This window comes from Phasianus colchicus, chromosome 8 (genome assembly GCF_987193195.1).
Source record: "Phasianus colchicus chromosome 8, bPhaCol1.hap1.1, whole genome shotgun sequence".
Taxonomy (NCBI): Eukaryota; Metazoa; Chordata; class Aves; order Galliformes; family Phasianidae; genus Phasianus; species Phasianus colchicus.
In genome coordinates this window covers 2,456,698-2,484,633 of record NC_143443.1, presented here as the reverse complement: position 1 = coordinate 2,484,633, position 27,936 = coordinate 2,456,698, and the positions used below count along the sequence as shown (strand labels likewise).

Sequence of the window (27,936 nt, the reverse complement as noted above, 5' to 3'; positions counted from 1 at the left end):
CTGTAGTTCCAACTGCACACGCTGCTTGGCAGTGCCTGAATGGGAGTTCTGGCATTGCTACTTGAGTGTGAAAGTCACCTTTCACATTTCTAGCCATTTCAGACTGTAGAAGAAAGTGTGATTAGAAACAGTATTACTCAATGTATTTCAGGTCTCTAGATTGTTTATGATCTACTCTCTTTTATTTTGCTTCATAAATTCAAATAGATTGCTGGATCCAGGAAAACTCTGTTTTGTGCATCCTCCCACTTTGCTGAATGAAGTGAACGTACGGTTGCAAATTCTCAGCACCTTTGCTGCCTGTGGTATGAGAGCGTGGTCATGTCCTTCATCTCTGTGTTGGTTGCCAGAGCAGAAAAAAGCACGTAGCTGTGAGCAGTCTGACTGGACCTTACTCCTGCCCTCTTTCATTGCATCTGCGGAGATTCAAAGAGACACCACTCTATTGCATGGGTTAGAATGTTCTTTAGCACAAAGTTAGTGGGTTAGATTTTTTTAATTGGCCCAGATGATTCAGCCCGGAACATGAATCACGCTGGACAGTGATTTGGATGTTTCCAGGATAGTTAAGAGCCAAGTAATTTCAGTTTGCCCCAGAGGCTAAATTGATGTACAGATCAAGTTCAATTAATTTTTTTTTCCACACTCAGGCTTTTCATTTTTCTTGTTCTGACAGTTTTATTTACTGTGGTCCCAAAATGTCTGCCACCACGAACCGCTCTGGCATGCTGCCCGAAGCTTGAAGGCAGCACTGAATTGATACACGCTTTGTGTGTGTGTAAGGACTGCATGCTTTTGGATTTCCTAAATGAAAAGGTGTCTCTGGTGAGCCCATCCCCCTGAAAGCTGATGAGTAACAACCACTCTGATCTGAATTTATCGTGATTATTTTTTTCTGGCAGCGTAGCTTTTGCACGTTGTGGGCTGTAATATGTTACAGGTCCTGTTTGTGTTGCTTTGCATCCATCAGTTGTGAACCTACACCAACTGACTCTAAAGTAAAATGTTTTTAATTGCCTCAGTTAGGAACTTCAGTGACTTTTGCTTTGGTATTCATCTCAACACATACTTTGGACACACGCTGCATTCTAAACGTTTAATCTTTCATTTCTTGTTCTATTCTTGCATGCATTGTTAAACTGTGTATAAAACTACACAGAAAGTTTTTTAGTTCTGATTCTGCATCTAAAATTTCTCCGAGGATGGGGATATGTACTTGTTCCTATGAATCAAATATCTCTAAGGATGGAACTATGCACTAAAATGAGAGACAACAAGACAGTTCTTATGGTACGCAGGAGGTGGGGTTTTGTGGATGATCAGGGATGTGTGTTGATCAGCTTTTGCTATCAAACAGTTCTCATTAAAGACTCTGTTCACCAATGTTTTCACCATTAACCTGTCTGCTCACTCTCGTTGTGTTGATGATGACTGTTCAGTCATGAATGTGGAGCAAATGTAATTTAAAAGTGGGTACCAGCAGCAGATGTCTTGTACGTTACTTGGGGGTATCCTCATGTTGGGTATTAGGAGAAATTTCTTCTCCAAAAAGGCTCTGGACTGGGCTGCCCAGGGAGGTGTTTGAGTCTCTGGAGATGTTGAAGAAATGTTTAGACGTTTGTACTAAGGAACATGATTAAGACATATAGTGTTGGTGGTAGGTGAACAGTTGGACTAGATAATGTTGGAGGTCTTTCCCAACCTTGGTGATTCCATGATTCAGTGAAATGCAGTCTGGAAGCAAGGCCAGAGTATTACAGTATCCGATTCTCACCATCTTGCACTCTCTATGTCTGTAAGTATGTTTTTGGTCACTTATTCTGTTTAAATGACACACAAACCTGTGGCAGAAAAGTTCACTATAGATTGCTCCCCAGAAGGAACATCTGGCATGAACCTTACCATGAAAATAGTCTTCCGTGCAGGCTAGATGTCTTTGTTTTTTTTGTTTTGTTTTTGTTTTCTTCTCCTTTCCTTGTTCCTTTTGGCTGTCTATGACAGAATTTTTGTTTTTAACGTTTTCATGTGACTTCTGGTCAAATGGGATTTCTGTTTTGAGGCCAAGTTTTGGGACTTTCCATCAGTTTTCACTAGTGCAGAGCTCAGCTGTTGTTTTGGGTTAATTAAAATTCAGGAGCTGTTTTGAAGTAATGGGGAGACCTCAGATGAAACCTTCATTGCACCCCTCCCAATGTGTGTGAGTGCTTGTGGAGTTTAAAATGCTGTGTTGAGTCTGATTAAAACATAAAACTAAATTGCATATCATAATTTTAGTTCCCAGTTTAGATTAATTAAAAGCTAAATTGCCTATAACACCTTCTACTTTTGTTACTTCATTGCCTTCCTGTATGATCAGCTCAAATTGCAAGACGTGAGCTCTTTCAGCTGAGCAGAATTGTACATGAACAATGAGAATTAAATAGTGAGGTTTAGGTGCCGGTCGATTAGAATTACAAGATGCATTGGTTATAATAAATAGCCTGTGTTCCACAATAGCACAAACGCTATTTTAAAAATCCTCTTGAAGAAGTAAGAAGCGCTGCAAATGAAGAATTTGAAAGAGCCAGAGCTAAACCAATAGAATTATATGGGGAAAAATGTTCTTGGGAATGTTTTCACTTGATCTTGCAGAGCCAGCGTTCCCAATTGGTATACTTCATTGTCTTTCTGACTGCTTGAATCTAAGGTCTTGCTCCAAGTTCTCCTGGGCTGTGATGCTGGGAGGTTTTTATATCCTGATTTTAAAATTTCAAATCATATAGAGCAGACCATCAAATGAGACTTAAACATTTTTTAAGATGCTGAGCGGACTTGGAAATGAGCATTGATGGATTCTACATTGTGCACATTCTCTTGCAGAGTTGTACATGTGGAAAAGCAACTGTACCTGTGTCCAAAACTACAATAAACACGTTTTGCTGACAGTTGCATTTCTTTATTACTCATTTTGGGTCTTACTTTGTCTTATTAAAAACTTCACAAGCAGAGCGAGTGATTTGTGTCAGGTCAATTTTACAGGAGGGCTTTGTGGTGCATTGGACCAGTTTGCAGTGGTTCAGTCTGTAGGGCCCTGTCACTTGAGACTCGTTCCAGAATCCCAACTTTGAAGATAAACAATCTGTTTACTGAATTTCATTTCTCATACTTGGTGCTTTTCTTCATTCCTGTGATATGTAGGTGCCACATGTATCGTGCATGCTTAAAACCCTCTTTGCAATAGAACAAAGGTATTTTTCCTTGAATGTTAACCTGTTTTTGAAGCCTGGGGCTTTGCAGTAGGCTTCTTGCTCTCTAAATAGAAATGGATGAAGTTTATCTCAGCTTTCAGCACATTTCAGGTTGTTTTTTTTTCTCTTCAGGGAGGAAATGGAGTGTGTTCTGCTTTGGGGTGGAAGAGCAGCAGAACCCAAGAAAATAGTTCCGAAAAGCATTTGGGAATAAATTCAAGTTGTCCAAGTATTGAGTGTTTTGAGATGCGAAACACTGGAATCCCTTAAGTTCTGCTAACTTGTCTTATTCCTAGGGAGTAAATGGCTTCCATCTCGCAGAACGATTCTGAGACAGAAATGAATCAGCAACCTGATTTATGCGGGGGACTTCAGACTGTCAGGGAGTAGGATTCAACCCAATGGAAACCACTGGATTGTGGAAGCACTCCCTGTGTGTGGGAGCGTGCTTCCCCCAAGTACTTGTGATGCCTGAGTATTTGAAGCATGCAGATGCCTGCCTCTCTCAGTTGGCTGTTTATCTGGCCGGCAGCAAATAGCTAATGAATTAGCTACTAATGCAGTAATACATTGCCTTTCCACAGCTGTAATCAAGGAGGAGAATCTTTCTTCCAATGCTCTGCTCATCCGTAAGAATTAAATCATCTTTGTTATTAAATATTATTCGATTCTATCCGGTGATTAATTTACTGACTAACAGTATCGTTCACATTGTTTTCCTGGCTGTTACCTATCAAATTGAAGACATGCTTCTAACAAACAGTTACGGTGCTGCTTATTGACGTAACAGACGTTTCATTTGCCAGTGTTGTGGATCACCTTCTGGTGCTACTTGGGAAAGTGTGGTGGCCTGACAGTAATTGAGCAGTAATTGGTATACAGAGGCAGGAAATATTCTCAGTAGCTAACTATTCTATTAGAAAATAATTTCATTTATCCTGTGATATTTCAGCAGCTCTGACCAATTTCCATTTTGGGCCATTTATCTGTGCAGCAGAATTCTAGATTTGCTTTATGAAATGCAGTTGTTTCGCTTCACTAAATGTTGATTTTAAAAGCATCTTTCATTTTTTTCCCCCCACCAGTATATGTAAATATACTTTGCCTCCCAAGAGTATTACTCTCTCAACTAACCTTTACCATGGTTTTTGTATTCATTGTCTCTTGTTAAAGCAAATTATTTTTGAAGGAGAAAGAGGCTAAAGAGCCCAGCTGCTTTGCTTCTGTGTGTTTTTCCTTAAGGGCAAGTGTTTTTGTTTCCAAGTCAAACCTGAAGAATAGGGGTGGTGGTAAATGCTATTGCTTCAGAGTGGTTTCAAAGGTGTTAATTAATTGTCTGCCTTCAGGTTGCTATACATGAAACTTAAAATCAGGAGCTGCTTTTGCAAACTGTGTGCAAACCTGACTTTGCATTTTGCCTGCCTGTCATCTTGGGTGGTTTTATTCTGTGAAAGCCAGTCTTCATGGTATCAGCATGCAAGCCCATCTTCGTGCTTCCCATCAATGTGGTACGGAGGCATTCCTGCTCTCATTTGGGAGCGTGGCTGTTGTGACTGCTCCTCTGCTGACATACGTGCTCACTGTCTGTTTAGCAACATTCTGATGGTCTTTTTCTCTTACGTGGTGATTTAGAAATCTGGTTTCTTTCTATGCAAATAGCTTCGTATGTCTTTACCTTCTGGCAATAAAGGAGTTAGCCTGACAAAACTAGCTCAACACCTGTTTGAAATCAGGAGACAGACACTCTAGTATTTTTCTTCCCTCTGCATTTCGTGGCTATTAACGATCTCTCTTAGTGGGCAGGGAGAAGATGAGCATTCATGTCTGTATCTGTAAGGGAGAGTAATGTCTGTGCCACTCGAAGATTAGAGTAAATGGAGAATGACTTACAGAATCACAGAACGGCCTGGGTTGAAAAGGACCACAAAGATAGTCTGGTTTCAAGCCCCCTGCTATGTGCAGGGTTGCTGACTACCAGACCAGGCTGCCCAGAGCCTTTTTGTGGCAAAGTGTTAGAGAGGTGAGATAGGAGTGAGGGAAGGGTGCAGGAAGGTGAAATGAGCTGGTGCTTTAGTAGGACAGGCAAGGATGTAATAACTGACTCCTGACCTCAGTTAAGGTCATCTGAATGACCACAGAAGAGCTGTAACAAGCCAAAAATACTGATGCTTTTTCCATTAGCTGGGTGGAGCTATTCAAGTTGTGGTGTTCGTGCTTCTTTCCCTGGTTACCACGTGATGCATCAGAGTATAGCAAAGACTGCATTTAATACAGTTAAGCTGCGAACGTTCAATTGATCCCTGATGACGGGAATTTTATCCTCACACTGAGCATATCGGTCGCAGGGGTGGAAGTTAGGAGTAGTTCTGGCTCTGACCTGCAACTGTGTCACCGTAGTTCATGTAATGGTCATGGTGTGCCTTTTCTCTTGTGTTTGAGCAGTGCCGTGGCGTGTTGTCAGGTTCTTGTCTTCCTGAATGTTCAGTTTTCGTAGAGACGAAAACTTGACAGCTTCTCCACTGAAACACAGGAAGCGGGAAAACATTATGTTCATTCTCACTTAGAACTAGCATCTTACTGTTCCCTTTTGTTAAGATTTCATGAAATTTGGTTCAAATTCAACTGGTGTCTTAATTTCAGAAACGTAAATAATTACTCTGCAAAGAATAACAAAGCAGGCTGGGACTTCAGATGAAGGGGAATTGCACAATGAGGATGTGCTGGAGGTGTGTAATCAGGAGGGTAAGGGGAAAGAGGAGCGCAAGTAGATAGCTCCCATCTCTCTTTTCCTTTGGACGTAAAGCAACCACACCGGTGATGCCCAAGATTTCTGTAGACTGATAGACGACTCTTTTACAAAGATAAGAAAGAAAAAATGGATAGGTACTCTAATTCTTTCAAGATGTTTTCAATATTGATCAAGTTTACTTAGCTAGTATGAAAATTTGCAGGTGAATCTAAGTAAATGTGTCTTGTTGCATATCCTATTCTATGATTGATAGTGCTGTCAGCTACTTTCACTAGTGGTGATAGTTGTCTACCTTTTCCTTTACTGTGTTCAGCTTGACTGCCCTTGGGTTAGTGTTCTGCTCCCCAGGCTGATTGATGGCACAGACAAATGTTTCAATGCTTTAAAACCTTGAACCAGTGGGATTTACCCCCCCATGTATTTTCAGTATAGGTATACAGTAAGCTGCAAGGTGTTCCTTAAGATATACTCAGTGTTGACTCTCTATCAGGCTTAGATAATTGTTCTATAAAGAAAAACAGCCCCAAAAAAAGAAGTCATGTCATAAAAACAGCAGAAAGTTCTTGATTTTTTTGAGTGAGGCTAGTATTTTTGTCACATCTGACAGATGTCTTTCCTTTATTATGCTCTTCTGTAGCAATATTTGGCTTGTGCATTGTAACTTCATTGAAGGCTTTTGTTCTTGAAATAATTTCCCAAACTAGTGAGTTACATCACGATCTTTTCGTGTTGTGACTGACACATAATCAATTTCAGCAGTGCGTTTTGCTGTGCTCAAAAGAAGAGATGGAGAACTGAAATACAGTGCTGAATTAGACACTGTTTTCATTTTTAATGATGTGTGGTAAACATGTAAAGTTCAGAGGTGATCAGCGTGTCAGTTCTGTGTCTTGTCCACTAGTAAAATTATTCTGTTGCCCTGCGGTGAAGTGTGGAACTGAAGCTGAGCTGGTGCATCCTCCTCAGTAGGCTTATTGCTCACCCTGTTAGGGTCTTGAGAGACCCCTGAGGTTTTTGAGAAACTTGCTGTAGGCCCATAGAATCACCAAGGTTGGAGAAGATCATCCGGTCCATCTGCCAACCTACCACCAGTATTTCTCCACTAACCCACTGTACGTCAGTACAGCATCTGGTTCTGGAACACCACCAAGGATGGTGACTCCACCACCTCCCTGGGCAGCCTGTTCTAGTACCTGACTGCTCTTGAGAAGAGTAAATCTTTTCTAGTATCCACTTGGCTTCTTTTCAGATGAAGGATTTGGATCAAGCCAAACTTGGCTTGTGACATTGCCTAAGATGATGATTGCGGAGTTGGTGTTCACGTGTCTTAATGCAGAAATGCTGTGCATGTTCTGTGAACATGAAGAACACAAGAAGAAGAAATAGAAAGAGTATACTAAACAATTCTCAGAAGTAAAGCCAAGAATTCTGTTTAGTTATAAACTTTTTATGTTACGGAAACTCCTCCAATAAAACTTGTATTAAGCAATTGATGCTAAAATACATTTTTTTCTGTAATATTTTTGAAGCACTTCTGACTTGAGTGTGAGTTGATTTGCATAGTCACAATTTTTATTTTTACTGTGTGGCTTTTGTTCATCTTCTGTTATGGTTTTCATTGTTAATGGTGTACTTAGTTTGATACTTAATACAGAAGTTACGAACAGCTTCAGAATTTAAGTAACTTTAAAGATAGAATCATGGAACTGCTCGGGTTGGAAAAGACCTTAAAGATCATTGAGTCCAACCACACAGTCTAACCATACTACCCAACTCTAACAGCCCACCCCTAAATCACGTCCCTGACTCAACCACCTCCCTTGGGGAGCCTATTTCAGTGCTTAACCACCCTTTCTGTAAAGAAGTGTTTCCTGATATCCAACCTAAACTTACTCTGGTACAACTTGAGGCCATTTCCCCTCCTATCACCATTGAGAAAAGACCAACCCCACTCTCTCTGTAAGCACCTTTCAGATATTTGAAGAGAGCAGTAAGGTCTCCCTTTAGCCTCCTTTTCCCCAGACTAAACAGCCCCAGTTCCTCCAGTCTCTCCTCATATTCTCCAAGCCCTTCACAAGGCTTGTTGCCCTTCGTTGGACCTGCTCCAACTCCTCCATGACCTTTCTGTAATGAGGTGCCAAGACCGTACAAAATATTTAGTAAGAGTGGACCTGATGTTTTCCCACAAAGCAGAATTGCTCTGGTTTGTTTCTTGAGGTGCTCAGATTTCAATTCTAGATCGTGCCAGGTGAGCGGAAGTATAAAATGATTTTTGTATAATAATTTCATTAAATATTGCAGCAGGTCAGTAAACCCTTCAGCTGCCTGTTTCAGTGCATTTATATAGCTCGTTCTTCTGGGAGGAATTCAGGTCCTGTTTTTTGCCTCCTCCCTCCAACTTGACATTTTGCAAAATAAAAGCATTGTGTGGTGGAGCCTGCAGACACCATCTTCCAAAGCATAGAGATCTGACCTATCGAGACAAGATCTTTTCTGTTTATACCCTAACTATGCTGTCAGTGGATCATTTGGTTGAAGTATAGTTGGTTCCTTTTCGTCTCTCATAAATATGATGGCCAACCTCCTGAGCTAGCCTGAACCGCCATGTCCTTTGCCTTAGAAATAATTTTATTTTTTCCTAACTATGGAGTGACCTTACTTGGACCCATGTGATTAGCACGGAGGCTGCTCTCTGCTTCGTTTGGTAATTGGATTGGTGTCAGAGGCCTTCTGTGTTAGTTGTCCCCGGAGGGAAAAAGCAGTCTTTTAAAAAAGACCCATTTCCATGGAATTCAGCTTGAAGGAAGAGAAAGCAAGGGGAGAGATGAATATTAATTACTACAGTTGAAACAGATTGAGACAGGAATTGTTTCTATAGCGGCAAATGAGAAGTTAAGATGAGATAAGCCCAGCAATTAGTTTTGGGAAGCTTTCATGCTTTTCAACTGCTTCTGGTATTTTAAATGTGTTAATTCTTTGAGTTTTATGTCTGCACCCAGTGAATATCCTTCTTGTAGTTAGAAGTTATAGTTGTTGGGAGTGTTTTGGCTTTAGTTTCACTGCAGAGTAGTCTATTTAGTAAGAAGTAGCAGAATCGAGTGGCATGAAGTCAACAGTTTTGATAGGTTCCTATTTTGTTCTTTAGTGTTTAGCTGCATCATGCTTTCCGTTGTGCCATTTCTTTTCTCTGCTGAAAGAACCACACTGAATGTTGTTTGCTTCTCCCACTGATGTCTTAGCAGTGCTTCGGTTGCTTTGGGATGCTCTTTCTCTATACCTTGGTGACATTGGCTGCCTTACGACGAGGAAAGCAGAGCCTGGGGTCTGTGCCAGCGTAGGCAACCAACCTACGGGGTGTAGCGGGCAGCTGGAAGACTTCTGAGTGAGAGCACGTGGTTTTTCATTGCTTTAGGTAACTGCTGGTCTATGAGCGTGATGCATTTGGTAGAATCAGTTTAGTGCGTGTGTATTGTGAAGGGAAGAAGTGGGGTTTGCCGTTACCGCTTCTTGCTGGAGATGAGTTGTAGGGAGAGAAGAGGACTGTTTATTTGGTTGGTTGTTCTAACGTCTTTGCAATGCTTAAGCACTGTGTTTTTGCTGGAAATGACAGAATGAAAGAATGGCATATCATTCTATGATTCAGAGTTGGAAGGGACTTCAAGATGTTCTAGTCCCAGCCCCTTGCTATAGGCCTGCACACCTCATAGACTAGGTTGCTCACAGCCCCATTCTGCCAACTAGGGGTGTGGAGGCACCCTAGAAAAAAGAGGCCATCAGGTGGGAACAAAATGTATCAGAGAGGCTCTGATGTAATGGAAGTTTCTCTGGAATTATGCTGTAATTCCTTAGCTGATGCTGTGTATGAATGTGAAGTGATTGGAATTGTTTCCATTTAAAAACAAAGGTGTATTGTCTCCCCCAAAATGCATTGCGTGCTCTGCAAGCACAGAGTCCTGACTGCTGTTCCTCCCCACCCTCACAGTATAATTATCTGTTTGAGTTGAAAAGAAAAGTCTGGAGCAGCCACGAAGAAATACAGTAGTTCACTGTCAGGTCACTTCTTGTTCCTAATGAATACAAAATTATGTAACTCATTAAAATTCTAATTTAGATCAAAGCTGGTAAAATCTCATGAACAGAGTCATTTTGAAAACCTTTTATTTAAATTATGATTCTTTTTCCAGTTTTCCAGGCTTGAAAGTCTGTTATTCAGCAGACTTTGAGGAATACTTCTTTTGGAATGAAAGAGAAATTTAAATTTGTTGCTGTTAGTTTTTGTTTGCTTTATTTAAATTGGTTCTATCTAATCGTAAATTTTATTTGAAAGCGATTATAATAATACAGAAAATACTGCACAGTTCCGGAGAGCAGCTGCGATGGTTAAATGAATTTCCTTTGTCTTTCCATTGTAAAACTAAGTGGCTTTTCAAATTGAGATGTTTGGGTTAGGAACATTTGGAGTGACTGTAATGTAACATCACCTGCGTTAAACAGAAGGAATTAGGATGTGCTGTGAATAACAGTTTGCTTGATATGAAGTTGTAGTAAGAGTTTGCTTTGCTGTCCAACTTGGGAAGGGCCTTTCCCTGTGGTAAGGTCTCACACCCCAAACTTATTAAGATGTCTTAATATTGGCCTCTTACAACTTCTTATAGCAACAAAATCCAATTGTTTGTGGTGTACATCCTTCAGCACAAACAGCATTTCATTTCTGCAAGGTCCCATAAGAGGCCAGTATTACAGGAAACCAATGAACACTGTGTAACTGTTCAGTCCCCCAAAGTTCTCCTGGTGAGACATCTGCTGAACCAGATTTAGCCATCTGCATGTCAGATGGGCTTTCAGATACATGTAGTATTTCTGATGGCCCACGAAATTATACCAAAAATATAATTTTTTTTGAGGTTTTACTTTGTGTGTTTTTCTAAGTAAAGAATAAACGACAACTGAAGCAAACTTGGTTTGGTGGTGCATGCTTTAAAAATAATAATAATAAAAAAAAAACTGAGGAGAAATTCCACAAGAGTTAGAAAATACTTGAAATCTTCAGGATTATATAAAGCTTTTTATAAAGATGCCCCAAGAGATTCCCTGTAGATTTGGAATGGAGATGGACAGCTTTGAAGTGATTGGTAGCCACCTAAGTGGGCTGTACGTATAAGAATGTGTGGGTTATTCTAGGATAAGCCCACTTACCAGTGGGTGTTGCTGGGTAGTTCCTGCCTTCTGATCCAGGTGGGTTCATTCCCCAAGCAGGAGGCGTGTTGGGTATTTATAACCTTTTATTCTGTGTTACGTCCAAAGCTCATTCTCTATCAGTTATTTTTTTCCCTCCCTGCTTTGGAGGAAGAAAGCAGAATCTTGCATGTGTAGTGGCACAGTGATTTAACAACATCAGTTCTGTTCCAGCATTGAAGCTTTTTCTTCAAAAATCTGTGATCCCAGCAAGTTTAAAACCATCTAATGCCTTTGAGGTGCAATTTCTGAGAGAGCACTGATAATTTAATCTTCACAAACGGGGCAAAGCTGTACAGCAGCATTCACGTCACGGGACATCTTTTACTTGGTTGTTCCACCTAAGGTTGACTGTATCCTCAGGACAGTTTGTTGTCATGGATCCTGCTTTGCATCATTTCTCAAAGGTTTCTGACGGTACTTTGTCCATATAGGATTTGCCTTGTGTTTTATGGCTTGCCTTTAAAACAAAACTCCTTATTATTCTAATGATAATTTGTCTTGAAGCAGATGCTTCCTTTTTTTTCCTGTCTTAGGGAGGAATACCTCCCACTGTAGTTGTTCTAGCTTCAGGGAAGAGCTGATGTTGTTGCAGTAATATATCTGTGTTTTCAGGCCAAAACACTGTGCTTCCTAATGAAATGAGGACTGGCGTTAAAGCAAAAATCTCAATCTTAGAGGATGGCAGCCTGGGTCCTGCAGAGCTAGTGCTGCAGTTAATATGTGTAGCTGTCTGCTAGCCAAGAAAGGCCTTGGAGATTACTGTGATATCTGTCCTTAATTTGAGTGTTGAGAAGAGCTAGATTGCATGGTAGAAATGGCACCTCCGTAACTGCTGGCACAGAGCTTGTTGACAAATGATGTATATCATGTGGAGGGGGAAAGGTGAACAATTTCGAGGTTGGAAGCATTGCAAGTAAAATAATATGCTTTCTACTGTGGTGGATGTGGTCAGACTCAGCCCTGGATGCGAGAGGACCGTTTGCAACAGGGATGGTCCTGCCCTCGGGGTGCGCCTTGCTCGGAGGCAGATGGCAGTGCTCAGCTCTCCGAAGTCCAGCAGGAACGTTTGGAAAGCAAAAATAAATTAAGACTACTCTAGAGAACAAGCAGACAAGTATAATCTGTCTACTCTAATACTACTTGTGGGAGAAAATGGCATTGTGGTCACTGAGGAGTTGGAGCCTTCTACTGTGCTGCTGCCTCAGACCTTCTGTCTCCAAATATCTCATTTTCCTGTGATGATGGAGTTGTGCAGAGGGGTTTCAATTAGAGGCTAACACCTGCAGGAACCTGACACAAGCCCTGATTTCAGTATTGCAAGATACTGGATTGCTCTGTAATATGGGCTGCAAAACAGTTTCCAAATAGGAGACAACTTAACATTGAATCATGCATTTGGAAGACTGAAGTAGTCTTGTTGCTTATAGTGTGTCCTGTGCTTGTTGAAAACCAAATTAGTGAAAGCATGTTTGTTTTTTTTAATTTGTTTGGGTTTTTTACCTTTATTTCATTTATTGGACTAAACCTCTTCCTTCTGTAAGCTCAAAACCCATTTCTCCTTGAGCTTTGCAGCATTGTGCTGCAGTAACTGTTTAAAAAAAAAAAATTGAAATCATTGTTTTGTTTTTTTTTGAATGCAGAAGTAATTAGCTCATATAATTTTATTGAATGCTTGTCTTGTAGACTAAAATTGATGTTTATAGACCGTATCTATCAGAAAAAATGTGAGGGAGAAAGTGCAGAGACATCAGAGAGCCTCTCTGTGAGGAGTTATCACTTGCAGTTGGCACCATGACTACAGGTGGTCTGAGGAAGACTGTTGCTGAAACAGCTGTTTCTGAGCCCAAGACTCCCAAAATGGCCTGCCCTTCTGCTCTGGTATGGTTCTTTGTCTCCTCTTTGTCACATGCTGGGGACCCAAATGACACAAGTAACACAAAAGAACTAAGGTAAAGAAAACTCCTTATTATAGCAAGTCTTTTTTTTTTTTCAGCTTGGAACAAGTGTTGAGAATTGTGAGGAAATGCACAGCTGGAAAAAAAAAAACAAAACATTTTGCAGTTGACTCAAGCCATTAATCTATAACATTTGTTGGATGTTGTTTTATTATTGCATATTGAAGAGATGAAATAGCAGCCCTGACCCTTGGCCTGAGGTAGTGGTACAGCACGGCACACCTATTCTCTTATGGCTCCTGCAGGCGATTTGCAGAAGCCCTGCAGCACAGAATATCACTGCCTTAAGGTGATGTGTTTAAAACAGTATTGTTTGGGAAGATAACTTAGCTGGGAGTGGAGTTGCCCTCCCTGAACTGGTGACTTTCTGAACGAACCCAAACGTTTTTGTTGATTTCTTTGTACTTACTCCTGTTTGTTATTCCTGTCTGTGTTCCTGTAGTACAGAAATGCTGCATTAATCAGGCGAGAAATACATCATTGCAGCAATTTTGGAAACCAGGATCTCAGTCCATCTCTGTAACGTCTCTTTTTCATTAGAAGTAATCCTTGGGCTTGTGTTCTCAGAGGTGAGGGTGGTTCTGCTGTTGTTTTTTTTTGTGTATGTGGGCAGATCTTGTTCCCTTCGAGGAGGGAAGGTTTATGTCCCAGGGTGTCTCAAGGCATTTCAGCTGTCCTTCCTGGGAGCGTTTCCTTCTCTGGAGTCTCCTTGTGAAAGGATGGTAGGGAAATCGGTGCTTAATGTTCTGGGGGTTTTCTATTGTCCTTTATAATGCCATTATAATTTAGGTCATATTTCTATCCCTCCTAATGCTCCCAAGCATTTTGTTTACTCTAGCTCAGTACCCATTACACTACAGCAGCTATTTATATTGCTTCCTCTGAGGGGATAATGTCTAAAAAGCTGATAAATTCAGAATCCCTATTTGCATACATGAATATATTATTTGTCCCAATGTGCATTTTTATCCCAATTGAAATTCATTTCCCAAGCTATTGCTCAGGTACCAAATGCGTTTAAATCCTCATAGAGCTGCTCTCAATCCTCTGGGGCTGTTACAAGCTCCAGCTGAACAGCATGGAGTCGGGGAGCTCTCACAGCTGGCATTTCTTTGCTCCACGCTGTTCCTCTGACTGCAGCACTGGCATCTGCATCTCCATCAGCCAACACTGGTACAGAAGCTTGTGGTCCAGTTCATCCGATCAGTTATTTTTTAGTTTTCTACTATATTTGTCATTAAAATCGTCTGAGTAAAGTTTTGTTTCCTACAGTTGTGCATTCTGTCTCTCTGTGCAAGGAAAAACGTGAAAAGAGGAGTGGGCACATCATTTGGTGCTACTCAGCCATAATTCCCATACAGATGGTCGTTCTGATGCACGCTGTGTGAAGTCATCTCCTCTTGCTTCTCAGTAACTGCCTTGGGACCGCATCTAGAACCCTGCCTCTCCTGACTGCACCGGAACTGTGGGCCTTTCCCCATCCTCTAGGGATGTCTTTCCTCATTGTCTGATTTGAGCAGCACCTAGCAGCGTGCGTTGTGTGGGACCATTCCCAAGCCGTGGGCTGTTTGGTGATGCTGACAGTCACCCTGGCAGCTTTCTGGCTCACCCATGCCAAAATTCTACGTAGCCAAACTGTTTCTTCAGGTGTTGTGGTCAGAGCACCTTCTCATATGGATAGGCACGACTTTCTCCTCCTTGAATAGAACAAGCCATTGCCTACCTGTCCATCATGAGCTTGTGCATGCATTTTGTTGGACTCAAATAATGCAGGCTGGCACTAGCTGTCTGTGAGGGTCAATATCAACAATATTTTTTTTCATATCAGGGCCAGCGGTGCTGAACTTAGGATCAAATTATTTTGCTTCAGGTAAAAGAGATATCTTAATCCTTTCTTTCTGAAACTTACTCTGTTCCCTTATCTCACTACTGAACGTGCGATCGTTTCCCAGTAGGTATGTTTGGAATCCGGCACATACTGTGTGGGTGTCAGTGAGCATCGGAGTTCTGCTGCCTTCCTGCAGGCTCACTTCAGCTTCTCCAGCTCAACTTAAAGCCTTCTGAACTCCCAAGTTTTATGAAATTGACAGAAATGTCAGCTTAGGAGCAACAACAAAAATAGCAGGCGGGATGCTGGGAGTGAGTAGGACAGGGATAGGAGACGTGCTCTTGCCCTGTTGGCATGTAAGGAGCGTCCACCTCCAGAGTGTTGCAGCATCTCAGTGCCTCCATCCGTTCCTTCTGCCCATTCATCCCACAGCTGGCTGAGGTCAGTTCTGAAGTAGTGCTGCTTGGATGACCTGCGTGGGTATAAGGATGTTGTTGTCTCCAAGTCTTTAAACTGTCAATGCTATTGTTTTTTTCTTTCTAAAACTTTACAGGAAATCATTCCAACAGTTCTCTTTCCTGTAACTAACTTTTTTTTTTTGTAAATTTGAGAATATTGCTGCTTTTAACTACTACTCTAAATAATGCATTAATTTTGTGATGTTGAAACAGAACTTTGTGGCTTTTATTTGGGTTTGGTTGCATTTTTAAGTATCTTATTCTTACTGGAAGACTTCATTAGTTGCTGCAGCGAATACTTAATACACATCTTGGATGAACTGTTTGATCTGCTGAAAAATAATCACCTATTAGATATTAGTTAGATGGGAGCAGAATGGAGTAGAAGGGCAGGCCAAGGCAGCACAGGCAAATGTAATACTAGACAAGGCTTGAAATACAGGGTATGTAATCACCACGTGTATGTGGCCAAAATGGCAGAGATCTTGCTTGTGACTTTGTTAGCAGGCTGCAGTTCAGCTGGCCATGATGTCACATCATTGTGGTGATGCACAAGAGAGGTCTAAAGAGTTGTGATGTTGACTTTATGGAGTTGCTTCATGTCTTGAAACTTTCTGGAGTACTTGGTTTGTGGATTAAGTATCTTGTTGGTTAAAATGCCTGGTAAGTACGTAGCAGAATATGATAACTGGTAAAACATGGAGTGACCCAGTAAACAAGGTACGTAGGAAGATAAAGTTTGGTATTTACTGCATATACCTAGAGAAAAGACCTATATGTTTTGTTCAGTAGATCAGTTTGTGATGGGCATTGCTGAGCTATCTGAAATATTGAGGAATGAGGAAAGGCAGATACTGCTTAACCCCAATGTGTGCAAGAGGGTGGGCCAACCTCAGTCATTGGTGTGTTACCATCATGGAACATCAGCTTTTATAGAATGCTGTTGTACCACTTCCACTGGTAACCACGTGTAGGGCATGGAAAGCATGTAGCTGAATGCTCTGTTCAGTGATTCAAACTGGGACGGAGTTAATTCCAGCAAGCAGCAGCAGTGGAAAACGGTGGTTTTACTTCTTGTGAGGGAGTTAAACAAAACTGCTGGAGCGAGGGAGCGTGTTGAGCTGTGCTGTCTCCATGAGCATCTGCCTAGGCCTGTAATTGTTGGGAGCAATGCTGAAAGTTGGACTATAGGCAACTCAAGGACCCTTCTGGATGGGTTTGTTTGTCAGGATAATTTGTCATTAGATGTGGTTTAAAAGTGAACTGCTTTTGTGGTGTTAAGTGGAAAATTCATGTTGCTAGAAGAGCTGATAGCAGAAAGACAATATACCTCTTATCCTTCTGAACTTGATTTGCTTTTATGTGGCCTGAGAGATGGAGCGCACCCGTAGAAAAACTGCTCTGCCTCAGTCAGCCCCAACACTTGTAAGCTGTCCCAGCTTCAAAAGCACTTTAAAAGCTTTGGGCCCAGTATTGTACAGAGATACAAGTTTCAATTTGGCGTTCAGGTAACTGAAGATAATTTCTGTTAAGCGTGCGTGTGTGAGTGCGCATCTTAATTCTGAGATGTCTTTTGAACTGTTTTAACAGAGCTAATAAAAAGGTGCAATTACTTCTAACTCTGCTTTTGACGTGCAATGGTAACAGGCAAGGAGAAACGGTCATTTTGGCTTTCTACGGAAAGATAGGCTTTGCTTTGAAAAGCTTGATGTATTTATTTTACGCAATTTACATCCAAATTCAGTGGAGGTAAGTTGGAGCATATAAATTCTACTTGAGAAAATGTAATTTTTCTTCAACAGAAGAAATTTGCATCATGAAGTTTGGGGTATTTCCATTGCCATGAGGGAAGCAAATATTTTGAGCCTGCCATTGTTGAGAAAGCTCCTGGTTTCCTGCGAGGAGCAGGTCGTTTCCAGCCTTGGTGATTCTATGCTTCTTTTTACTATTAAGCTAACCAAGACCTTCCTTAGTTTCTGTGGTGAGAAAATGTCACGTTTGCCCCTCTGCAGTCCAGTGAGCAGTCTTTGCAGAGACTCCAGCAGTGGGGAAAGCTCACTGACAGAGAGGTAAGGATCTTGAAGGTATTTTACTCCTCTTTCAGTGTCTACAAGGCAGCGGACTTGCACGTCAGCATGACGCAGACCTGAACTTGCAGACATGCTTGGGTTAAGTAGGTGCAGCCTCCCGTGAGAACAGCATTGTTTGGAAGGTTAAGTGCGTGCAGAGGTTTGGCATTTTGGCTTCTGCATTAAAAACGTGGGGTTGTAAGGACTAAACCTGCTATCCTGTTTACTCACCCGTGATTAAGATGTAATCCGTCTCCTTGTTGGGTTACTTCTCAGAAGTACAAAAAATAAGAAACAAGAAACAAATCTCCCTCTCCAGCCCTATCTTGGTTATTCTGTCAAAGCTTTTCATCTATTTTGAGTAGTCGGTTGACATTTCTCTGAGCAGACATGCATATACTTAGCAATCTTCTCTCTTTTTTGTGGAAATTAACAGCATGCTGCATCAAGTGTTAATATGGTGCATTTATAGTATGTTCTGCTGGCAGGGGGATTGGAAAAGTGCTCTTGAGATGTCACCTGCTGCAAATCAGACCATATGCACGTTGGCTGCCATTGCAATATAGAGAGGAAAATTATAAAAAAAAAAAAAAAACTTCATTATTGTGGGAGTGTAGGAAAACACCAGTTACTGTGGCTTGTGGTACGCAGTATTGAAATAAAATGAAGCATTTCTGTACTGGAATACAAATAATTCTTTTATTTTTGAGTTGTATCATTCCCATTTAGCTGTGGGATCAGTTTTACCTGGATGAGATGCTGTCACTCTTAAGTTTCAAGTACTTCTGAGCTAATTTGGAGGGAAAGTAACTTCCCGTTACCAATGCTCTGCTTCAGCTCAGATATATTTTGCTGTGGTGTGACTATGGCTGTCATGGAAAAATGGTCATTTCTGTCAGAAGAACACAAAAGAACCAGAGTTCAGGGATAAACTGGAATTGAAACCGAGGCAAATGGGCAAGGGGAAATGTGGGAATGTACTTGAATGTAAGGAGGAATGGTTTCACGCATGAAATACGAATGAGTTATGAACATGCTTGGTGTTGAAACTCAGTCTTAAAAATCTTCATGTTTTTGAAAGGATCCAGTGAGAAAGGAGAGTAACAAAACCCATACGATTTGTCCCAGTTCTGTAACGTGAAGATCTTAGAGCTAATGTAAGAGGAGGTGGGTATTACCAAGGAGTCCATGGGTGGAAATATTTACATGGGAAGTGCTTGAGCAGCGTTAGTAAAATAGAGATTGTGATAATGTTCTGGCTTTTGGTACATTTGGAATTGGAGAAAAAGTTGTATTTGCACTTGAAATTATTCAGCATAGCCTCTGTTAAGCCAAATATTTGCATGTGCTTAACTTTTTCGGAAAAGCATACAAGCAGATGTTTGGCTTTAGTAACAGTTCTGCACAGTTCTTCTCACTTGGAGTTCAGAGAATTGGAGCTGTAAGTAGCTTACAAGGCTGAATTCCAAGGTAAGCTCTCTTGCGCTGGCTCTCACTGATGGTGAGTCGATGCTGAGATGGGCTCAGCAGCTGCCTGGGAAGCGGTGTGAGTGTACATGGGAATTCGTGGGCTGATATCTGACTTCCTGGCATGTTCCTCAAGTCTTAAGCTGGGATTATTTATTTTTTCTGGTAAAGTCTGAGGGTGTTTTCCAGCCCTGTAGTTTCCCAGCTGACGTGCAGTTCAGTCTCAGGACACAGCTCACCACAGCAAAAACCCTTCCTGGATGCTTTTCCCACATGCGGGAATGACCAGGAGGGCACCCACAGACCGTAAATCAGGGAGCTGCTGGGTGCTCTGCCATGCTTGGCTGGGTGAGGGTGCTTGCTGCCCAAAGCACCGTTGGTTAAGAATGGTGCTGGGACAAACTAGAGGTGCTTTTTTGGCTGTTCTCATCTTTAAATATTTTCTATTTTCTTCTGTTGTGACAGTTCAACGTAATTGTTTCAGCAGTGAAAATAAAACATTTGGCATGCACGTTTTAGTGGACCATAGCTTCAGCCTAGCCAGAAACGCTGTCATACTGAAAAGCAAATTTATCTCCTCTTTTGGCTGGTATTGAAGGTTTATTTTTTGTTTCTAATGACAATTCTGATATGTGACCGTAGCTGTTCCATCTCACAACAGGCATTCGCACTTCAGGGACTCTACTTCTGTGTCTACAATCTTCAAAAGCGTTTTATCTGCTCAGTGGTAATACAGATGAGGCCACAATAAAACTATCCCCTGAAATTTTTGCTCTGTACATAGATTCCTAAAAGTAATTTACGATATAATTCAATGTTTTTACAAAAGGCAACACTACTTAGGCAACAGCACTGAACAATACGTGTAAGAGTTGATACTTGAAGGAATTCTGGTTGGCTGTGTAACTTAATAGTGTGTTCAGAGGGCTATGATTTCATTGCAGTCAGTCCTGCATGCGTGAGGAAGGAGCTCATGTGAAAGCACAAATGGAAGAAACAAGTGTATGGAATGTGGAAAAGTCCACATGGGAGGAATATAGGAACGTAGTCAGGGCATGCAGGGATGCCATGAGGAAGACTAAGGCCTGCTTGGAGTGACATCTGGTAAGGAAAGGCCAGGACAAGAAGAAAGGCTTCTTTAACTGTGTCAATAGCAAAAGGAAGACAAGGGAAATGTGGGTCTGTTGCTGATTGAGGTGAGTGCCCTGGTAACGGGCACCAAGAAGGTGGAATTACTGAGTGCCTTCTTTGCTTCATTCTTCACTACTAAGACTGCCCCTTGGGAATCCAGCACCCTAGACTGAAAGAGAGTCTGGGGAATGGAAGATGTCATCAAGGAGAACATGTTCAGAGATTGTTTTGGCAAATTAATTGCACGCAAACGTATGGGCCCTGATGGGATGCAGCCACGAGTGCTGAGGGAGCTGGCAGAAGTGACTGATAAGCCACTCTGTCGTCTTCGAAAGGTTGTGGAAAATGGGAGAGCAGCCTGTGGGCTGCAGTAAAGCCAATGTTGTGTAGTGAGGAGAGAGCAGTGGGTGCTGTGTACCTTGATTTCTGCGAGGCTTTTGATACTTTGTCCCTTAACATCCTCTTGTAACTTCCAGTTTTATTCTCATACCCAGAACATGCAAATTTGCATTGATGTTTTATTTTACTCTGACCTAGGACTGTTTATTTTAATTAAATCAATGTTTCTCGTTTCAGCTTGAAATGAACACAGTGTTTTTAAGTACTGTAATAACATTTGTTCTTATCTTAGCTTAAATCTTAGGCATTTAAGGTTACTCTAACATCGCTGGCTCTTAAATATATTCCAGATGCTTGGATGTGGTAACTGATGTTTAATATTTCGAGGTTTCTTTTTTCAATTCATCTTCATCTCCCCTTAAAGCTTATTGAGATGTGGGATAGAGATGACTTGACAAGTTGGAGTTCTGTTTCAGTAGTTACATTGGTGAGAAATAATAGTTTTTTAAAGAGCAGAAGTGAGATGAGACGCGATTGCTCCTTGGAGTGCTGTTATCAGTCTGCTGCAGTTGAGCTGCAAAAACCTACAGTGATCAGCTCCTGCCAGCAGTCCTATGGGGACACGTGTGCGTGCTGTTGTGTCTCACTACGTTGGTGTAGGTGTGTTTCTTAGTGCCTGTGCACCATCCAGCACCAAGCGCTCACGAGAGAGCTTTATTGAAGCTCTTTTGTCTTTTTTTAATGCGCACGTGCCAGAAATTGGAATTCCCCCCAAATGTTTTTGTTGGTTTGTTTTCTTTTTTTCATTTGGGTATTTTTTCTGGTTGAGTGTGTTAAGTTTTTCTTGCCTATGAGCGCTTTTGTGACTTTGATAGGAAAATTGGGAAAATAAAATATTTGGAGCAAACCTCCTGAGCGGGTTCCTCAGGGAATTAATTTTCTTTTTTCCCTGTTTTTCTTTTCCTCTGGAGAATTTCTTGTTCTTTTCTTCTAGCGGTTCCATACTTACTGAGTTACTGGTAATGTATTTATGAGCCTAAACCTTCAATTTCCTTGCATAACAAGTATTTGAGTATGAGAAAAACCAAATTGGAGAGTGGGATCTCAGCTAAGCAGGTAGATTTAGATGAGCTATTTGGAAGAAATTCTCTGTATGAGGGTGGTGACACACTGGAATAGGTTGCTTAGCCAGGTTGTGGATGCCCCATCCCTGTAAGCATTCAAGGCCAGGCTGGATGGCGTGTGAGCAACCTGGTCTAAAGGGAGGTGTCCCTGCCTATAGCAGGGGGTTGGAATTAGATGATCTTGAAGGTCCCTTCCAACCCAAACCATTCTATGATTCTAATCTACAGAGTCTTTGCTGAGATTAAAAGGAGCTCTGCTTGCCGTGTAAAGGAGCCCAGTGCGTCCCCTTGTGCAACTGTGGGGATGTCGGACACCCGGGAGGCTAAAATCTTCCAGTAATATGGCTGTCTGCATTGAGTTAGTTGAACATCATGGCTTGCTTCCTTTTTCATAAATCATTTTTTTTTTTCCTCCAGGACATTGACACATTCTTGCTTGAATCTTTTTGTGTTTTGTTGTTTTTTGGAGAGGAGCATGTTTCTATCATAGTAGTGTCCTTTGTATTTACCAAAATGTTGACTATGTTGATAGAGTACTGACTATTCAGATCGTAGAGACATTCTAATTTTTTCCAGTACTTAATGGAACTTACCTGCTAGTGGGAACTCTGATTCCTTTTGGCGTGTGCAATGCTGAACGCTATCCAGAAGCTATGTTTTGTGGTACAAATGAGGCCACGTCTGTACAGCTGTGTTATTCCGTAAGCTCAGTTTGTGGAAGGGTATGATAGCACAACTTCAGTAACGTATCACCAAGGTGGATCAGGCTGTGTTAACTCCAGAGCTCTAAGTGGGGGAATAATGTGTTTGTTTGACTTGGAATGAAATGCAGTGGTTCTGTAACCACGGTAGGAAGCTATAAGCAGAAACTGGCAATGAAATCTGAGTCAAGTGTTTTGCTTGGGAAAATTGACAGCACTTAAGCCCTTTTTATACAATAGCTTGTTCTTATGATGCTATAACTCCCTCCCCATTTCATGCTTCTGTTGCTAGGAAGTTCATTGTGTTTGACACAATGTTTTTTAATGTGACGGAATATTTTTAAATAATTCAGTTCTAGGCTACAGAAATATGTTAATTCTCTTTAATGGAGCAATAACACAAAGTTTTATATAACTTCTGAATGTTAATCACTCCAAATACACTCTGGGATTCATCCAGACTTGTTTTGGCCGCTGCATTCCTCTTTTTTTTTTTTTATTATATGTGTGGAATTTGGTGTGTTCTTCTTGTTTTTCCTCCTTTGCGGGCCATGATCTTAAAGCAGGATTAGAGAAGGTCATGAACTGGGTTCAGTGATGTTTTTGTTAGGAGAGGTTCTGCCAGGCAGTGTGTTTGAATGCTGCGTCTTGGCTCGCTCATGCGATTGAACATCAGGTGTAAGAAGCAGAACCCCTCTGAGAGCATCATTTCCCCTCAGTGCTGCAAAACATAAGGCTGAAGCGGGAAGAATAAAATCAAGGTTTTGTTTTATGGAAATCTGGACTTAATAAAGCAAACTCAAGATTATTGCTTTGGTTGCATGATTATCTAATGTACGCTTGTAGGTATGAATGAGATGAACTTTGTTAAACAAAAGCAGTGTTGCACTATTACAGGCTGTATATGCACACTTAGCAATGGAATAGTTTATAGCCACCTTTATGTAAGCTGGTTGACTAATTGTGTATCAAATCTTTTTTTTCCAGATCTGGCTTGAGTGAAGTCTGACAGAAGATGCTACAGCAGTTTTGTCTCTGGAAGTACTTAGCTGTAGGGATTGCTGTGGCTATTATCTTAACGAGTTCCTTGGCCCAAAATGATGAAGGTAAGGCTTCTGCTGTGGGAATGGAGCTGTGGGAGGGATGGGACGATTCTGTGGTTTGTTTGGTACTCCTGGTGACATTACATGAACAAGTGGTCTGACGCTTGCCAGTAAAGAGGCTTTGCAATAAAGGAAGGTTTTGATATGTTAGCATTTGAATCTTCTTGGTCTTTTTCTTAACAGAGGTGTTGATTTATCAGGTAAGATTAAGGGGATAGTTAGTTGATGTTGGTCAGCTGGATTTTGTTTCAGAAAACTCTCCTGGTAGACAGGGACATACTGTTACAAAGTAGAGTGATTTTGCTTTTATGACTTGATTTTTTTTTTTTTTTTTTTTGCATTAAGGAGTGCTTTTTCTTGCTAGTAGTACTAATCATTCTCCACGTGTTTTTAATTCCTTTCCATCACCCAGACCAGCCTCATATTGTGCTTGATTGTGATGATACAGGGGAAAATTAACTTCATCTTGGCCATTTTTATGTACTGTCATTACAGCTCTTATTCTTGATGCTGAAGTGTGTGAGCTGCTCATGTTTTAGATGCTTGATCTCTGCTTGGATGCTATTAGCTTGTTTGCTCATAATGTATTATAGTGAGCCGTTAGGCCTTACTTTAATCTCAGCAATGGTTGCCAAGTGCTCTTTGAGCAGAAAAACTGTAGAACTGAGGGAGGAGAGGCTCCGTGGCACCGGGATGTCCCCCAGCATGTTAAGCAGTGTGAGAGGAGCAGGTGCTGGAGAGCAATGGGGAGGAAAGCAGGATGATGGGATGGCACGGTGTTGTATCCCTTCTGGCATAAGGAAAAGATTGTCAGGGCAGGCTGAAAATACAAAGCAATGCTGTCCACTGCAGTGTTCTTTGTAACCAAGTAGGTAATGTGATAATAGGCATCCAAAAGGATGTCTCGGATGAAAATAAGGTTGGCTGTGAATTTCACTTGAGTACTAATTCCTAATGATTTATGACTGATGCTGATGCGTGCAGACCATGTGGCAAAGATGCCCCAGAAATCATGGTATTAGCCAGTAGGACAACTCAGAATGGGAGAACAGATTCCCCAGGTATCAGTTTTTGTTATTTTCTCCTTGTTATCTGACAAACTTCCATCTTCCTACCCCTTTATTAAGGTTTCTTCAGAGGAAGGGAAAGATATTTGTCCATGGCTATATGTCAAGCTGTTGTTCATTAATGATTACGTGCTTGACAATGCTTAGTGACTTCCTTACTTAGAACAGCTGCCAAGCCTGTACCTAGCAGTTAGTCATCTGCTGCCCACGTGGCTGTGCTGCCTGATGGCATTGCAGGGTAGGATAAAAGCCCTGCAGCTTCCTGCTTCTGTTCAGGAGTAATGAAATCGGTGTCATTGACAGATAGTAATGGCAGCAGAAATTCAATGAATATGGCTTTTTGTTTGTTTTTATTTCTAAAATTGCCTTTCACTTTTTTGACTTATCTGCTTCTTGTGTTCCATGTTTGCAGTGATGCCATGAACACGTGCCAGTAACACTTTTACTTCTGTCACCAGAAAATGGAGAAGACTAGAAAATACAGAATATCTTTAAGTCACGTTGAAATCTTTTGGATGTCTTAAAGATAATAGTCTATCTACTCCAGCTATCCACCACTTTGAAGGCTGTATTCAGTCTCTATCGGGGTTTTGCAGGCTTCCTTTTAGTGCTTTAACCTAAATTCTTGAAATTGCATTTTCTGTTTAAGCCGATGCTTCGGACACACTTGCAGTGATCCCTGCTAGTGTGACCACCTAATGATATTTCTCCTGGGTGGTTGTTTTTTAAATCTGTTTTGGCTTGATTCATTCTGTTTAGCTCAGAACTCAGGTTTGTGTTTACCGAGGAGGTTTTCTTGTTATACAGAGGGTGCCCTGACGTTCAGTGGATGTACATTCGATTCGTAAAGCCAAGAGTACTGTAAATTTACTGGGGGAGAAGTTCAGAAATGCCTTTTTCTTGAGGAACGTGCAGCTGAACCACTCCTGATACCAACTCAGGAATGGGTTTGTTTTTCTTCCTGTGCTCAGGGAAGTGTGAATTTAGCTAAAAGCCCTTCTTTTATCTTTGATGTACTTTGTATGAACATCGGTATGCTCTAATAGAGTGAAAAAATGCATGGTAATTAATTAGAGTCCAGGTGGGTATTGGTTACTCAACAACTTTCACCTATCTAATGAGACAAGGAATGTAAAAACGTGATTTCAGTTGTGTCTCCAGAAGCAAAATTGGAGATGTGTTCCATACTTATGTCATTGCAGAAAAGTACTTTGGCATGACTCGGGACTGGTAAAGTTGCTTTCATTTACTATAATAAAATTTTGTAATCTAACTTATAGTAAAAATAGCAGATGTTCTCTTCTAGCAATTAAAATTTAAAAATAGTGTAATTATTTTCACAGCGCAACAATCAAGAATACATATGAATTATAACATAAATTAGAAGGTGTTTCTTTGCATCTAGCATGCAACTGATCTTCTTTTGTGGCTGTAGCTGTGCATATTTTGGTTAGTTGCATGTCTGTCTTCCTCCATCTAGCACCATTAGCCTGCACGTCTGCTATTGCAAATGCTTTTGCTTCACCTCCTGAGTTTTCACATCTTTCCCCAGCCACAGCAATTGATGGTGTTAGTAAGCAACCTTAAAAGCTTCATCACTGACTGTCTTGCAAATACTGAGGCTTCTTGCTTCCGGTACTGTCAAGAAAACTGTCCCAAAATCTCATTTATTCATTTGGCTCAGCGCATTTGTCTCATTTCTGCTTTGACTTTATTCACGGCCAGCTCATAACGCCTGCATAGTCTTTCAGTTCAGATGATGTGCTTACATCACTGGTGTTTCTACTTTTCAGCTGAATGAGCATTAGAGAACAGCAGTTCCTCCTTTTGGTTGGTGCTTGCTAAACTGAACGAGAGCGTTTCTGAGGCTGCCCTTGCAGGCTGGGTGCTGCTTCCTCTCCTGTTCCCAGCGGTGCTGCTATGTTCCCTTCTGCCTGCAGTTCCTCTGTGGTTGATGGTGTCTGTACCCTTCATCTACTAACATGTGTCTTGTGCATCGTGGTGTCTGGTGGTTGTGCTGTAATGTAATTCAGTGCTTTCTCGTCCAGTTGTGATTTGTAACAGACAAGCGTAGGGCTGCAGAGACCTTTGCTAACAAGATATTTGTCTGAAATGTGCAGGACAATCTCAGATTTGTACCTCGTTTTGCTTCTGTTTGTCCTAATAACAGTTCTGCCTGGCCTGCCTTGCTCTGAGTTTTCATAGAGCTGAAACATCAGTCATGTGGTGTCATGCATTTGTAGGGTTGGATCACCTTCCAGGACAGAACAACCATCAGAGCAAAGGCTGCCTGCCTGCTCGCCCTGCTCAGTTCTCCTTGGGTGCTACTCAGGCTCTTCATACTCATCCATCTCTTACAGCTTAATACTTGTCCTTGTAAAGAAAGCTATCTGCTATTTCTGCTGCCTCTAGTTTATTCTTTTCCAAGCAGCAGAAAAGGCTACAAATAGTTTTTGTTTTCTTCAGTCATACATTACCTTTAAAGTAAAATTGTCAGACAAGACCTTGTAGTATGTGAAATGAGGCCAATGGAAATAGTTCAAAAGTAACACCTCCTTGTCTCGCTGCGATTTATAAGAGGGAGAGGAGGTTCTTTTAATATCTATATCCCCGGCGTGAGATTAAGAAACAATGGTTCAAATTTTGGTCCAACCAGTTTATTACAGATGTTAATTAGGGAGATGGTGAAGGGGAGGACGGATGCTATTATGAATTAGGGTAATGGGGAAGGGAAGGAGGGCGATAGAAAAGGTAGGTAAGAAGAAGCAAGGAGTCTTTATAGGAAGCAAGAGGGACATAGTCACAACCATGGATCCAGCGTGGTTCGTAGTTCAGCCTTTGATCTTCAGTAGCAGAGGGTCATCGGGCATTGTTGTTCTGTTGACAACAACGATGGCGATGACTGTGATGATGATGGCCCCTTTTCAATGCTTTCAAAGTGGTCAAGTCAGCTGTCTTTGGAGTGACAGCTCAAATCCAAAGTGGTTGAGTCAGCTCTCCTTGGAGTGGCAGCTTCTGGCTCTGGGATCTGAGCGGAAACTCCTTTGTTCCTATCTTCCTGGTCTTGCCAGCAGATAAGACAGAGCAGGGAGGCACCAACTTGTATCTTGCCTTCACAGGATACAATGGCATCATCCCCCAGTTTCCCATAGCAAGCTGGAGTTATTTAGTCACAGGCCAGATCTTCCGCCAGTAAACACTCCTGAGCACTATCTTCTGGAGGCAAACAGCAAAAATTGTCCACACAGTGATGTTGATGGCCACACAGCAACATCCATCACTCATCTCCTAGACAAGTCAGTCTTATCACAAGAAATACCTCCGGAAGCAGGCTTTGTGCCAAAAAACAAAGAAGGATTCTCACACTCCTGTTTTATTATGTTGGCCCACAGCATCAGAGATTGATGTTGTGCTGAGGCTGAACCTTCCCACCAGTATTCCGCTCCATTTTGTTGCTGTGTGACAGAAGACAGCGGAGAG

At 41.4% G+C, this 27,936-nt stretch overlaps 1 protein-coding gene across 5 annotated transcripts in view; it reads left to right on the top strand.

The window, feature by feature from the left end:
- Nucleotides 1-27,936, top strand: part of PCDH15 (protocadherin related 15) — an 858,090-nt gene that overhangs the window by 522,620 nt on the left and 307,534 nt on the right. For all 5 annotated transcript variants that reach the window (XM_090144727.1, XM_031602523.2, XM_090144725.1 and 2 more), the window contains one exon: nt 23,274-23,392. In XM_090144727.1, coding sequence (XP_090000853.1) covers nt 23,302-23,392 — 91 coding nt within the window. In that variant the 5' untranslated portion in view covers nt 23,274-23,301. The remainder of the gene's footprint in view (nt 1-23,273; nt 23,393-27,936) is intronic.